The 15,853-nt window shown below is 45.1% G+C and overlaps 1 protein-coding gene across 4 annotated transcripts in view; it reads right to left on the bottom strand.

Annotated features, from left to right (window-relative positions):
* PFKP (phosphofructokinase, platelet) overlaps positions 1-3,016 on the bottom strand; it is a 332,348-nt gene extending 329,332 nt beyond the window's left edge. For all 4 annotated transcript variants that reach the window (XM_086941516.1, XM_086941517.1, XM_086941518.1 and 1 more), the window contains exon 1: positions 2,627-3,016. In XM_086941516.1, the coding sequence (XP_086797642.1) occupies positions 2,627-2,714 (88 nt within the window). In that variant the 5' untranslated portion in view covers positions 2,715-3,016. The remainder of the gene's footprint in view (positions 1-2,626) is intronic.
* Between the last annotated feature and the right edge of the window lie 12,837 nt (positions 3,017-15,853).

The following is a 15,853-nucleotide window of genomic DNA, read 5'->3' as shown; positions in this document are numbered from 1 at the left end:
TCTGTGTGAGAGCGAGAGAGGGAGTCCCCGGACGAGTACCACAAGAATCATGGAGGACACTCAACTTTTCCTACCGGACAACAGGCAAAGTGTCCTAATTTCCTATTTCAACACAGGTGCTGGCCCAAAATGCTGACATCATCATTATCGCACCATTGGAAGCGAAAACACATTAACGAGTTAGAGGAAAAAATGAACACTGGGAGAACCAGATAGTTAAGGTGGGCACCCCGCTGTTATCACCGCCAGTGATAGAAACATTTATTATAATAATCAGTCTCCCCATAAACCGTGGGCACGCGAAATACTAATGAGTCATAGGCCCTAGAGCGAGCAAGGAAATTGGCTCCCTGGCTGCGGTTTGGGTATTAAAATGGAGCGATAATCAGGGTTCAGTGGGCCCCTCGGGTCTCTGAACCCCGGCGCCACTGCTCCTGCTGCACTAATGGAAGTTTCACCTCTGGCAGGTGGATCCGATTAACGAAGGAACTGAGATTAGACAACGGTTTAAACCTGGATCACTGCTCTGGGCCCACTGCAATGGAGTCCATCATCACACCTGCACCATTCAAGACCCTGCCATGATGCTAGCGTTTCTGAATCCCCACCCTCCCATGATGCTAGCGTTTCTGAATCCCCACCCTCCTATATCTCTGCCTCACATCCTGCGCGGTGACACACTTGCTCCTGCGACAAGAATGTCTTTTCCGGTAAATACTGAGGTATATCTAGCTCTAGACACCCGCCTTGTGCTCTACGAATTGCACATCACATTACGCTCAATGACGTAAGGCAAAAGGATGGGGCTAACAGGCAGAATTTAAAGAAGGCCCCTGAGTCTCCCATATCCGTAGGGGACAGGGGCCCGCTGGAGGATTTGAGGAAACCCTACACCACAGGGGTAGCACTAGTGGTACTTTGCACCCCATGATTACACCAACATATTGCATCCTAAGGAAAATTCCCGCTCGGCCATTATACATGTTTCTACATGAAGGAAGTCATATGTCTAGTGAATGTCGGGCTGTGCAACAGGCCTCAAATCACAGCAGCATCGTGTATATTGTAAACGGGATGCCAACGTTGCAGGATTGCGTGCAATACGTGTTCCCTCCGTTTGTTGAACACAGTCCCTCTGTGTGCTCCCTTAACTCAGCAAGTAAAGGAAATATGTTCTGTTAACAGTGAAAACGAAAGCCGTGGGTGACGTGACCGTGACTGTAAATGCACATAGAAAACCTGCATTGCAGCATATGGGGTCTGTGTTCTGAAGCACCGATTACTCTCGGCTTCTCAGCCCTCCCCGCTACTAAAGCCGGGTCGTGTTAAAAAGATGAGCTCCGGAGCCCATCCCTAGAAAGGCCAGGCCTGGGATCCCGCAGGTAACACCAAGCGTTCTTGGAATCCGGAAGGAAGAGAGTTTAATCCGTCAGCGCAACACAAGGCAATCCGCGGGTCAGAGACAGCAGTGACTGGCCACTGAAGCAGACATACAGAGAGGACATTTCTGCTCTCGCGCGTCTCCAGGGATGGTGCACACGTACGCACGCACACCTCTGCGCCAGTCAGACGCGCGTACATACACAACTACAGACACAACCACGCATACACATGTACCACACATTAACACACACTGCGACGAAACGGTGCCAATGTGCTGAAGAATTGACTCAGGGAGCCACTCCAATGCGGGTTATATAGTAAGTTGCGATCCAAACCAAATGGGCACCAGGGGCATAACGCAGGCCCCTCCAAGCGGGGGGCGGGGGAGGGGCTCGAGAGGGGCTCGACCTCCTTATGCCCCCTTTAGAGAGAACGCCAATGGCTATCTGTGAGATATGGGACTCTCAGTGACCCCTCACCGCATTCTGCTGGGGGGTGTCGTTTTGCGTTACGCCACGGGGCTACATCTGCGCATACATCCTTCAGCCAAGGTTTATTCTGATCAGGTGTCAAATAATATTAATCAAAGTTTTGACTAGTGCCCCTCATCACAGGCACAGACGGGCTAAGTATTCCTAAACCCAGGCTAAAGCCTGGAAGCGGATCTATGGACACAGGCTTAGATCGTGCTTGCAGGTGCCAAATCAAGCTAAGTAGAGTAGACACCCCCTACCAGACAAAAAACAATTAATTTGTTCCACGCCAAAGGCGAAGTACGCGTATTTATTACTCTCCAGAGGAAACTCTAGCCACACACCCCTAGTCTGAATTTGTATAATTCACACCTATGAACTGTGTATAAACGATGGGCAGCACCAACATCCCGCATTTCCTCTCCGCTGTATGCTTTTTTTATGTTACATTAGGTCACGTCTTTGCTGAACACAGATAACATCTCTTCTCATCCGTTGAGTGCTTATGCACCAACGTTTCTCACAGGCTCTAGTTTTTCATAAACTGCACTTCCTCTATGTAATTCGTTAGTCACCGCCTTCCCGTGGAGCATGCTTGGCACGTAACATCCCTCGCGTCCCCATGGATGCCGAGCGTGAGCTGGGTGCCACAGCAGTTGGAGATTATTTTCCCAGGAGGAGAACACATCTCCAAATGCAGGGTCCCCACTCTGACCTCCACCCAGCGCTAGATCACGTCCCTCGTCCCTCGCCTCCCGCGAGCCGCTTACCTTGAGCATCCCCTCCGCTGGTCAGCACCGCGATGGCTTTACCGGAGCCCGAAAGGTTCTCGAAAAACTTCTTGTCTGGCTGCGCCATGATCGTTCCGGGTCTTTCCCTTCTCTGGAGTAGTTATTTAAAAAAATACACTTATAAAATATAGATTTGCCTCTGATACCCAGGGGGAATAGGAGGTAGGCACTAAGCACTGCCCTCTGCCTGCAGGAGCGGCCCACGACTCAGACAGCGGCAGAGCGCGCAGTGCGGACCAGGATGCGCTACCGCCCCTCGCTCCCCTACTTGCTTCTTCCGAGCCCGCGCCCCCTCCCCTACTCTACTCCTGCTTTTCAGTGACAGCTCCCCGCAGGCCAACCAATCCTAACCGGGTCACGTCTATCACTGTCGCGAACCGCCCACCTCTGTGACGATTGGACTATCAACGAACCACAAGTGGCAGCGGATGTACAGTGGCCAATTGCAGAGGAAAGGGGGCGGGATATGCGTGTAGCCGGGATGCGATGCTAGGCTGCAGGAGGTAAGGTGACGCTAGCTGCGGATTTTGTTGGTTGGTAACTAGACGACGGATAGAATTACATGGACTGGGTAGTTGAGCTTGAACTGCATTGGGAAGGAAGGAAGTCGCAGGTAGGGAAAGGAGTGAGCGTGAGAGTCAGACCGCTCCTAGTCCACCAATGCACAGTCGAACATATAAAGAAGGGCTGCAGGCTATTCTGCGTCTAAACTCCCCCTTCTTTATGTTATGCGGTTTTAAACCTTATTGTCTCTGCTTTGAAATTAAGGAAGATGTACACTAATTGACCATGATTGAGTTTCGCTCTTTGCAAAAATGGGTTTTATGTTATAATAACAAACTTTCTTTTAGTACAATCAATCAATCAATCAATCAATCAATGACATTTATAGAGCGCGCTACATACCCGTAGGGTCTCAAGGCGCTGGGGGTGGGGGGGTGTCGCTACTGCTCGAACAGCCAGGTCTTCAGCTTCTTCCTGAAGGAGAGGTGGTCTTGGGTCAGGCGCAGGTCGGTCGGGAGGGAGTTCCAGGTCTTGGCGGCCAGGTAGGAGAAGGACCTTCCTCCTGTAGTCGCTCTTCGGATGCGGGGGACGGCGGCGAGGGCGTGGTTGGCTGATCGGAGGTGGCGTTTGGGAGCGTAGAAGTTGACTCGGCTGTTGAGGTAGCTCGGGCCTTGGTCGTGTAGGGCTTTGTGTGCGTGGGTGAGGAGGCGGAAGGTGATTCTTTTGTTGACGGGGAGCCAGTGAAGGTCTCTCAGATGTCCGGAGATGTGGCTGGTTCGTGGGATGTCGAGGATGAGTCTGGCTGAGGCGTTCTGGATCCTCTGGAGTCTCTTCTGGAGCTTGGCGGTGGTACCGGCGTAGAGGGCGTTGCCGTAGTCCAGTCGGCTGGTGACGAGGGCCTGGGTGACGGTCTTCCTGGTCTTGGTTGGGATCCACCAGAAGATCTTCCGTAGCATGCGTAGGATGTTGAAGCACGCCGAGGAGACGTTGTTGACTTGCCTGGTCATGGAGAGGGAGGAGTCCAGGATGAAGCCCAGGTTGCGTGCATGGTCTGTCGGTTTGGGTGCGGTGCCCAGGGCGGGAGGCCACCAGGAGTCGTCCCAGGCGGAGGGTGAGGAGCCCAGGATGAGGACCTCCGTCTTGTCCGAGTTCAGTTTCAGGCGGCTGGTCGTCATCCACTCGGCTACCTCTTTCATCCCTTCGTTCAGGTTGGCTCTGGCGGCGGCGGGGTCGTTGGTCAGGGAGAGGATCAGCTGGGTGTCGTCGGCGTAGGAGATCATGTTGAGGTTGTGCTGGCGTGCGATGGCCGCGAGGGGGCTCATGTAGACGTTGAAGAGGGTGGGGCTCAGAGAGGATCCTTGGGGGACGCCGCAGATGACTTCGGTGGCCTCTGACTTGTATGGTGGTAGGCGGACTCTCTGTGTTCTTCCGTCGAGGAAGGAGATGATCCACTCCAGCGCCTTGTCCTGGATTCCGACGTTGCTGAGGCGCTGTACTAGGGTGCAGTGGCAGACAGTGTAGAATGCCGCGGAGAGGTCTAGGAGGATGAGGGCCGCTGTTTCTCCGTTGTCCATCAGGGCTCGGATGTCATCGGTGGCGGCGATGAGGGCGGTCTCGGTGCTGTGATTGGCTCGGAAGCCGGACTATGAGGGGTCGAGGGATCCATTCGTCTTGAGGAAGGCGGCCATCTGCTTGTTGACGGTCTTCTCGATGACTTTGGCTGGAAACGGGAGGAGCGAGATGGGGCGGTAATTCTTGAGTTCGGTGGGGTCCGCTGTGGGTTTCTTGAGAAGAGCGCTGAGTTCGGCGTGCTTCCAGCTCTCAGGGAAGGTGGCGGTGTCGAAGGATGTGTTGATGATGTCTCGCAGGTGGGGTGCGATGACAGCGTCAGCCTTGTTGAAGACGTGGTGAGGGCAGGGGTCAGTCGGTGATCCGGAGTGGATGGAGTTCACCGTGCGGATGGTGTCTTCGGTGCTGATCGGGGTCCAGGCGTGTACAGAAGTAGTCTTCCTCATAATTTACCCATGTTCCCCAGTTTTTGTCCGCCATTGCCTTTTTTGGAGACACCTTCATGTTTACATTTTTAATTGTCTATTGATGACTAAATTCTGTATGTTCTATGTACATTTTTATGTGCTTTTATGGTCATTAATTGACAGAAGAAAGACTTTTGGCTTCCTAATCCCAAACCACCCTTCTAAAATCTTAGTTTCCCTTCCATGTAAGCTCTTACCCTTTCACAACCAGAGCTGCTATACCTATGCACCCACTGACGTCCCCACTTGCTCCCCTGTCACCTTCCCCAAATCCGTCCCTGCTCTGTTCCCTAATCATGGGATTGTCTTCACTATACTGTGCTTACCAATACCAATAACTTGAGAACCCCCCATAACAACAAATTGTCCTGTTGAGACCACCTCCTAGAAAACCCAGACCTGCTTAGCAGCGACAAAAGCAGCCAAGGAAAGACCTGCCCTGATAAACTGGCCACTAGAATAAATAGAAATCCATAACCACACTCTCCTAATCTAAAAGTCAATTAAAGAGTCACGAAAGTAAGCGGGATAAAGAGATGCTTTATTTATTTATTTTTATTTATAAAGTTTTATATAGCGCAAACAAGATCCAGAAAGATATCCGAGCGCAAAGGAAGGAGGAAAGGACATAAATCAAATATTGACAAAAGTAAGAATACACAACAGGAATTCTCGTCTTAATCCCAGACAAATAAACGCCTTACTCATAGAACAAAAAAATCAAGGAGAATAGTACAATAAACGTGTAAGTAGCGTACTAAGAAAGGAGGTAAACAATGTGGAAAAAGGAGCATAGATCCAATATCGACATCAAGTAGGAATATACAACAGGAATACTCGCCTGTTTCCCAGAACAAGTGATTCACAGAGAGTAATAGGAAAAAGAAGAATATAAAGGGTTGCAAAGGGGGACGCAGAATGCGGTAAAGAGGAGCAGCATCATATGAGGGTACAATGGTTGTAGGAACAGAAATCCACATGGATGTGAGTGCAATTGAAAACTAATAATGGGATGAGAGGAAGGGATGACACATTCTGACTAATCTGTTTCTGGTTGTGACAGTGGCCAGAGAGGCTGTCCCACACAAAGCACCCACCTAACAGTGGCGGCTCCTCTGATAAGGCAAGGAGCGTCGCCCCAAAGGAAAAGTACAATTATAATAACAATGCTTTCATAATTTTTTTCACTATTTTCTCTTAAATGGTGCAGGGGCTGTGGGGCAGTGCTGCCGGACGAGCAGGAAAGGAGTGGTAGGCACTTTCCAAGTGCATATGACTGTTTGGCCGGCCGCTTCGGAAAGGGCAAACAGTCATGAACACTTGGCTTCTTCTCCACTCGCTTTAATACACGACAAAGAGGACAGAGGAGAGCTGAGCTGGCCACCAGGAAGGTAAGTGGAATTTTCTTTATTTTTCCCTTTTCTTTTATTTTTTTTAACCCCCCGTTCCTCCACTACTCCCTGGTAGTAGCCACTACTGCCACCTAAATTGCTTATTGGCCCCTCTGTAACCCAGGCCACCAATGAGGGCATGTAGTGCTGAGGACAGCGCCACTTGCCTGAAATGCCTCGGGGTAGACCAGTTTCTTAGCTCCCCACGGGCACCCATCAGGCCTAAATGTGAAAAACATTTTACAGCTTTTAACGGTAGAAGGCCACTTTAATAGAACAGGTCTGCTAACTAAACATAACATTACAAACTAATGTTAACCTCACTAATACAATATGACTTCCTTAACCCAAACCACCCACTCTAAAATCTATGTTTCCCCCACATATCATCTCCTACCCTTTCACAACTCAAAGCTGTCATACTTCTCATGCACCCAATAACGTCACCACTCACCCCGTCACCTTTGTTCAATCCATCCCCCTGCTCCCACACCATAGATCCGCATTCAGTGTGCTGTGCTCACTCACCCTGAGAACCCTGAGTAACAATGAATTGTCCTGTAGACACCACCTGCCAGGAAAAAAACCAAAGGTGTTGTCTTGACCCACCCCTGCCAGTTATTCAATCACTCAAACAATCAGGGAGTTTTAAGCACGCTACTCACCCATGAGGGTCTCAAGGTGCTGGTGGGGGGTGGGGGAGAGTAGCTCCAGTCAGCCGAAGAGCCAGGTCTTGAGGCTCCTCCTGAAGATGTGCAGGGTGGGGGGCGCGTCTTATGTCGATCGGAAACTCGTTCCAGGTTGGGCCGCGATGTAGTAGAAGGTTCTTCCTCCCGTTCTTGCACTGCGGATGCACAGCGGTTTGGCGAGGGTGAGGTCGGCGGATCGGAGGTTCCTCTTGGATACGTGGAAGGAGATGCTTGTTGAGATATTGGGATTTGGTGTTGTGGAGGCATTTGTAGGTGTGGGTAAGTATCTTGAAGGTTACTCTCTTTTCAACAGGGAGCCAGTGGAGGTTAAGCAGGTGTTAGGTGATGTGTTCGGGTCGAGGAATGCCGAGGATGAGTCTGGCTCCGGTGTTCTGTATGGCCTGGAGTTTGCAGAGCAGAGACTTGTTGAACCCGGCATAGAGGGCATTTCTGTAGTCCAGTCTGCTGGTTATGGGTGTGTGCGTGACGGTCTTCCTTGATTCGGGGGAATCAATTTGACGGTCTTTCGGAGGATGTGGAGGGTGTTAAAGCAGGTGGTGGCGACAGCGTTGACCTGTCGGGTCATGAAGAGGGAGGAGTCAAGTATGATGCAGAGATTTTGGGAGTGGTCTGTGGGCTGCCGAGGGCTGTGGGCCACCAGGTGTTGTCTAATGCAGAGGGGGAGGGTCTGAGGACTCTGTCTTCTCTGAGTTGCTTCAGGCACCTGCTGCTCATCCAGGATGCAATGTCGTTAATTCTTTCCTGGAAGTTGAGTGTGGTGGTGATGGCTCCCTTGGTGAGGGAGATGATGAGCTGGTTTTCGTCGGCACCGGAAACTATGCTGAGTCCGTGCTGTCTGATGATGGCAGTGAGGGGGGCCATGTAGATGTTGAAGAGCACGGGGCTGAGTGACGATCCTTGGAGTACTCTGCATTTGGTTTCGGTGGGTTCGGAGAGGAAGGGTGGCAGTCTGATTCTTTCGGTTCTGCCAGTGAGGAAGGAGTGGAGCCAGTTGAGGGCGGTTCCCTGCATGCTGGCGTCATGGAGTCTGGCAGTGAGTGTTTGGTGGGAGACGGTGTTGAAGGCTGCAGAGAGGTCGAGTAGGCTCAGGGCTGCGATGTGTCCTTGGTCGAGGAGGGTGCGGATGTTGTCTGTCGTGGCGAGTAGGACGGTCTCTGTGCTGTGGTTGCTACGGAATTCGATTGGGAGAGGTCGCTAATGGAGTTTTCTTCGATTAATTTCATTAGTTGGACGTTGACGGTCTTCTCAATAACTTTGGCCGCGAAGGGGAGGAGGGAGATCGGTCGGCAGTTCTTGATGTCCATAAGATCTGCTGAAGGTTCAAGAAGTCCTGCTCACATAAATTCAACCATACAGCTTTTCTCCCAATAACTGAGCTACCAATAAACGCAATTCCATCAAGTATTGTTCCATGCCCATAACAGATAGATGAATGCCTGGGTCCTGAGTGGATTATATGGAGTACTATTGCAAGGCCCTAGATCATTCGGTGAAGTGCAGTGATGAGAAGGCCTATGCTGTACGGTTATTTCTTCTCTTCTTTCTTTACACCAATACTCTCTTTTCTGTTCAGCCTGAATGACTGGAGACTGTTGTTTGATGTCACGGAATGTTGGTGTGTGGGCTTGGTGAGAGTGGCAGTTGAAGATGAGAGGCTGAGCAGACACGGACTCTGCTCCTGGTGGGGCTACACTACTATCTTACTTCCATCCTATAGACCATCCTACTATCATCTTACCACATCTATAATTGAAACTTAATAAACGAACTACTTGGAACCTACAGAAAACAATGGTAACGGTTTAGAAGAGCGCACAGCACAAAGTCTAGGTAAACGTAAACAAACCAAATGTCAAACTGGTGCTCAGGAAGAGGTGGGGGACTGGTTACCACAGTCACCAAGACAAACCAAAGGTCCAAACAATTCTTTTGATCCTCCGAGCACTCAAATATCAAAGAGTCTTTATATAGTTTCCACTATTCCTTTTAATGTCCAATCTTCTTTTCAAATCAAATCCAATTTTCATCAAACGATTGCTCGCAGCCAACACGCGTTTCGTCAAGTCCGTATTGGACAAATTGACTTCTTCAGGGCTGCAACCCAAATATTTACAATCAATCTTAGTTAACTCAAATTAAAAATACAAGTCAAAACAATTCATACATTCTCAACATTATACAGTAAGTGACAAAATGACTTTTCAACCTTAACTAAGGTCTCGTATCTGAATACAGTATAATTACCATGTTTTCATAAAGAAGGAACACTTGTGCCAAAAACATGATCTTCACATTAATCTAAGAAACCATTTTATATTTCAAAACATCACCAGATATAATTTCATATGGGTCATATGTGAAAAGTATAAGGGTATAAGATTATGGTCCCCGAAAACACCCATAGCTAACAGATCGTTTGTAGGTAACTCACCTATTTAATGATAGATATCTACTTTCTAGTCGTCCATACGTAGCATATTCAATGTGAATCAAGACTTCGTCCTATTTATATGTAGTGTGTCTCAAGTATGCCAACATCTATAAATAAAGTTCATAGGTCGTATCATTAGCGCTAAGTATGCAATATCAGTTACATTAAGTAATAATCAATACCAGTTGAGGTATTCAAGGGCCGATAATTACACTCACCAAATAGTAGCAAAAAACTGTTTTCAAATATATATACGTCTTTCCAAAACTTCTGTTCCAATCCAAATGTCTGCGGATTGTTCAAGTAAATTCCTAAAGTAAATCAAGAGCTGTGTCAGTGCTAACAGTTAAGCTTGTGACGGTTTAAGCAGAGTATTCAACCCGATGCTACCTATATGTATCTCACCTTATTACTTCAATATCTGCTCGTACCCAGAATATATATCTTTATCTCCTAGTAGTTTATGTATTCGTAAATGTCACCAACACGTGTCCGTGTCTGGAAAAGAAAAAGGGTATACTCATAAGTTCCGAAACTACCCTATTATCTAATTCTAAAGTCTTAGTAACTTAGCCGTGCTTACCGTTTGTAAGTCTATCTCATTCCGACTTTGGCGTTCCGCACGGGTGCCATCTTGGAATGTCAATTTATGAGTCGTCATACGGGCGCCATCTTGTAATGTCTTGGTATAACCACAAGATCGGCAAATATACTCAAAAGTGACGGTCTCGCCATATTTAAATGGGTACACATTAGGCTTCTGAGGAATGTTCTTAATCAAGTTATTATTTTAAGTTGATACTGCGCTGCCGTCAGCTCCGGTATTAAATTTGTGTGCATTAGATATTTTTGCACATACTAGTACATGATGAATTGATCGGTCCTTTTGTCATATCATTACTTTCCGAGTTATACTCCTACAATGTGATCTGCGAACCATTGGGGTCATCAGGTTAACCACCGTCTTTTCCCTTCTCGTGTCAACATTAAGTTTATCCATTTAATTTCACGTGTTCGTAGCGTAAAACAATATAGAGAGGTAGTGGGTTTAAAAGAAAGTTATACAATCCAGTTGGGTTCTTAACAACCGTAAAAAAACAGACGTATATACTCGCTTCATAAATCACTATCCTTTCCTGTTCAATAGAGTTTACAGTGTTGGGAGACATTATTATAAACTCAATATAGAACAGAACAATGGCACCAGTATAGTTATCTACAGATTTTACTCCTCTAGTTGGAGTCTTCTCTTAATTCCCAAGATAGAATTCATACTCATGGTCTACATTAAGTCCACATTCAACCGCTTTCAATCTGATCAGCCACAGTACTTCCCGCTTTCTCAATGTTAGCAATCTGTTGCCCCCTCGCGGGTCTGGTTTAATGTGGTCAATACCATGGTAGGAAAAAATATGTTGGTCCTTGTTTTCAAAATTCTGAATAAGATGTGACGCAATTGGATAACGTGTGTCTCCATTTTTTAGTGCTCTATAGTGTTCAGCAATTCTATCTCTGAGCCTTCTCTTGGTACTCCCTACATACATTTTGCCACATGTACATGAGATCACATATATCACGTAAGTTGTGTCACAATTAATGAACATACCAATAGTGTATTTGCCAGAATTATTGTATTCAAAACATAGAACCTTCTTCATTGCCCATCTGCATGATACACATCTTCCACATTTATAGAAGCCCTTATAGCTGTTCAACCAGTCAGTTTTGTTATGTTTCATCGGGTAACTAGGACTCAACATATTCTTCAAAGTTGTTCCTCTTCTAAATGTCACACTGGGTCTATCATAAATGTATGGTTTTAGATCATTATCTATACACAGTAGGTGCCAATGCTTGTTCAGAATGGTAAACAATTTCGAGCTGTCCATTCCATAATTAGTTATTAGTCTTATCTTCTGATCAGTTGTTCTACCTTCTTTCTTCTCTCTAATCAATGTGGATTCTCTTCTTACTTTCTTTACTCTTGATACAGCTTTAGTAACCACATTCCGTCTATATCCTCGGTTAAGGAATCTAGATGTCATGTCTGATATATTATGTTCAAATTCACTATCTGTTGAGCAGTTACGTCGTGCTCTGATTAGTTCTCCATATGGTATGGCTCTTTTTTGATAACTAGGGTGACAGCTCCCGGCATGCAAGATTGAGTTACAACTCGTGGGTTTACGATACATCCGACTTTAATTCTTTGCTCCCTCTACATACAACTCTACATCCAAGAAAGTTATCTTCTGCCTATCATAAGTAGTTGTAAATTTCAAATTGTATGTATTTTCATTCAGATAGTCAAAAAAACCTTTGAGTTTCTCAACTGTGCCCGTCCATATCATCAGGCAATCATCAATAAAACGGCCCCAATAATGTATATACGGGGTCCATTCAGTACCTTCTGGGCCCCAGATTCGCTCCGCCTCGAACCAACCCATAAATAGATTGGCAAAAGACGGAGCAAATCTAGAACCCATCGCCGTCCCAAGGCGTTGTCTGTACCACTGGCCATCAAATAAAAACACATTATTTTCCAGTACCAATTGAGTCATACGTAATAACATTTGAGTGTGATCGAACATTTCAGCTGGTCTCACGCTGAGAAAATGGTCCAAAGCACGTATACCCATATCATGATCAATAATGGTATAAATGGATACCACGTCCAGTGTGACTAATAACATACCTTCCTCCAATACAATATCTTCAAGTAAGTTCAATATGTGCTTTGTATCTTCAATACTACTAGACTAGAAAGTAGATATCTATCATTAAATAGGTGAGTTACCTACAAACGATCTGTTAGCTATGGGTGTTTTCGGGGACCATAATCTTATACCCTTATACTTTTCACATATGACCCATATGAAATTATATCTGGTGATGTTTTGAAATATAAATGGTTTCTTAGATTAATGTGAAGATCATGTTTTTGGCACAAGTGTTCCTTCTTCATGAAAACATGGTAATTATACTGTATTCAGATACGAGACCTTAGTTAAGGTTGAAAAGTCATTTTGTCACTTACTGTATAATGTTGAGAATGTATGAATTGTTTTGACTTGTATTTTTAATTTGAGTTAACTAAGATTGATTGTAAATATTTGGGTTGCAGCCCTGAAGAAGTCAATTTGTCCAATACGGACTTGACGAAACGCGTGTTGGCTGCGAGCAATCGTTTGATGAAAATTGGATTTGATTTGAAAAGAAGATTGGACATTAAAAGGAATAGTGAAAACTATATAAAGACTCTTTGATATTTGAGTGCTCGGAGGATCAAAAGAATTGTTTGGACCTTTGGTTTGTCTTGGTGACTGTGGTAACCAGTCCCCCACCTCTTCCTGAGCACCAGTTTGACATTTGGTTTGTTTACGTTTACCTAAACTTTGTGCTGTGCGCTCTTCTAAACCGTTACCATTGTTTTCTATAATTTGTGGTGAGAGAGCTGCCGCAGAGGTTATACGATGAATAGAGATAAAGAGGCGGAAACACTATTTGGTAATTTAGCTGCAGGAGGTACGATCAAGAAAGCGGTTGGTGCCCCAGCAGGTACTAAGAAAGAAGGTCTTAGAGCTAAATTCGTGAAATTAGAACTATTAAAACGTACTGAGTTGAATAAGTGGTGGGATGCTGCTACCCTAAAGCAATATTTAACATTGAATAGGATTCCTCGTGGATTAAGATCGCACATAATACCAACATATGAGGACTTGGAGCCAGATTTACATGACATTTGGGAAAAGGGACTAAATAATAGTTCGCGTAATCTTATACAGATTCTTATTGATAATGCAGAAAGGAAGATAGCGAAATTACTTGTGGAGATCAGTAAAATTGAAGATGAGATAAAAGAGATGAATTTACCAGAACTTACTGTTAAGAACTATTTGGTTCTGGATGAGAAACTAAATGATTTACAGATGGAGATTAAGAAAAGGAAAGCACACAAACTCAAGAGAGATGAGAAAGACTATAGTACAGGTCGAGTATATACTTTTGCAAAAAGATTCGATTATCTGGTTAAAAAAGTTCCCTCTAATACAACGAGTGGTAGCACCCCTGTGGTTAGTGATACTGATGCATCTTCAGTGTTATCTAGTAGTGAGAATGGAGATGCACCAGAGATAGTCCCGAATACTGAGAATACTACTTTTTTTGGCGTAATTTCTCACAATACTTCTGTATGCAAGATGTTTTTTTGTACTTTTCCGGTTATTTATTTTATTTCCGAACAGAATTTTTTCTACTTCCAAAGGTTTCCTCACTCCTTTTTGAAAAATAGGAAAAAGGACTAGCTGAGCCACATATATTGCTGTCTTCCCATGGATCTTTTAACACATTTCTTAATGAGATGATTTATTCAAAGATGTCTTGGAATTCATTTTCTTCTCTTTTTCTTTTGTCTTCCAAAACCCAGGCCGACCAGCTTGTATTCCCATATGTTACGGTACTGATTGAGAAGTATATTTTTCATATCCACGCCCTCTTATTGGTTCTACTCACATTTGGTAACTATCTTCAGAGTGGTTGTTTGACTTAGTCAGTGTTTGGCTGATATTATTTCTGCAACCAATACCTGGGGCCCCAGTAACTTTTGGGGCTAAATTTGAAAGAATTGCAGAGAGGGTATCTAGGATATGATCAGAGTTACTTGTTGACTTTTCCAATAGTTTTATGATGGAAGACAAGATTCTTTCTAAGTGTAGAAGTGATTAAGAATATTGTAACTAGCCACCTGCATGCAGATCAGTTTCAGGAGTAATGGATAATTCAGATATTGAGGCTGATTTCATATTCGTTTCTTTGACACATGAGAAGAGTTACAAAAGTGAATTTCACTACTATACTTTCAACATCAGTATTTATATCAATGTCAATTTCAGGAAGAATAAAACCAGCAACGATCGAAATAATTGCACCATGGGATCCCCTCTTCATCTTTTGTTGGCTTAATGCAGCATTCAACTCCATAATATAACAATTTTGCCTGCTTGGTGATTTCAATTTGATGTTCTCTTCTATTTTAGAAAAACAAGTGGGAATAAATGTCACGCCTTTCAAAAACCTAAGATGGCAGCCTTTATTTCGAATGGGGTTTGATTACGTTTTTTTCATGATCTTATGCCTATTCATTTTTTCAATCTAAGTTTTTTGGCTTTCATTCTAGCACAAGAGTTAGAGATCCAGATACCGTACACAAGTGAAAGATTGAATCCACTGCTCTTGTCGGTTTATGCCTCGTGCCATGTTCAACAAGCAATCACCTCCATGCAGACTTGCCCACAGCACCAACCACTCCCTGCCATCTCTCATACAACCACCTTAGCTACATTATCTGGGAGCCTCCCCTCCTTGAAAAACCCAAACGGCAAATGTGGGTGTGCACCAACCTAAGTTGGTGCAGAAGGCCAGGTAAGTGACAGAGTGCAAAATATGGGGTCGTGGAGCATGAGCCCTCATGGCTGTATCCATGGTGAACCACACAAGTAAAAAAAGGGTCAAAATGTATTGATCAGTCTTGCAAGTGGTTAGAGTAGGCATGTGGTCAGCAGGCAAATGAATAGTCAGGTATCTGAACGAAAATTAGGACAAAGCCAAATACAATACAAGCAGCACCCCTGGATTGATACAAAGGCAAGTGGATTATATTTCCTGTGATATACATGATTACAGAGGTATTAGAGTACATTTATATACAAGTCTGGTATTTTTTATCTTCAAGAGATACTGACAACTTTTGGTTTACCATTTATTCTTTAATAACTTGTGTGGCACCAGAAGAGGGAGCAACACTCGTGCGGTTGGAAGGCGTTAATACGCCCACCACTACGTTGCTGGGCCCCAGTGCAATTCACGGGACCATTTCACTTATTTACGCAAGCTCACCACCTAAGGAAATCAATATATACGCCCTGATGAAGTTCCCGGTATGGGAATGAAACGCGTTGGCTGGAGTATCTATGTGTGATGGTTTTTAACACGATTTGAAATAAAGAAATTATATTTTGGCATCTACAATTGACTACTGGACTTTATGAGTTGCACACCCCTATTGGACATTAAAACTAGTGTGGATGTTCTTCATCATTTTTACTCCACTTTTTTACCTAGTCTTCAATACTTTC

Source organism: Lissotriton vulgaris, chromosome 10, assembly GCF_964263255.1.
Source record: "Lissotriton vulgaris chromosome 10, aLisVul1.2, whole genome shotgun sequence".
NCBI classification, from domain to species: domain Eukaryota; kingdom Metazoa; phylum Chordata; class Amphibia; order Caudata; family Salamandridae; genus Lissotriton; species Lissotriton vulgaris.
Note: the sequence above shows the minus strand (reverse complement) of the source record. Positions and strands in the feature narration are given on the sequence as shown.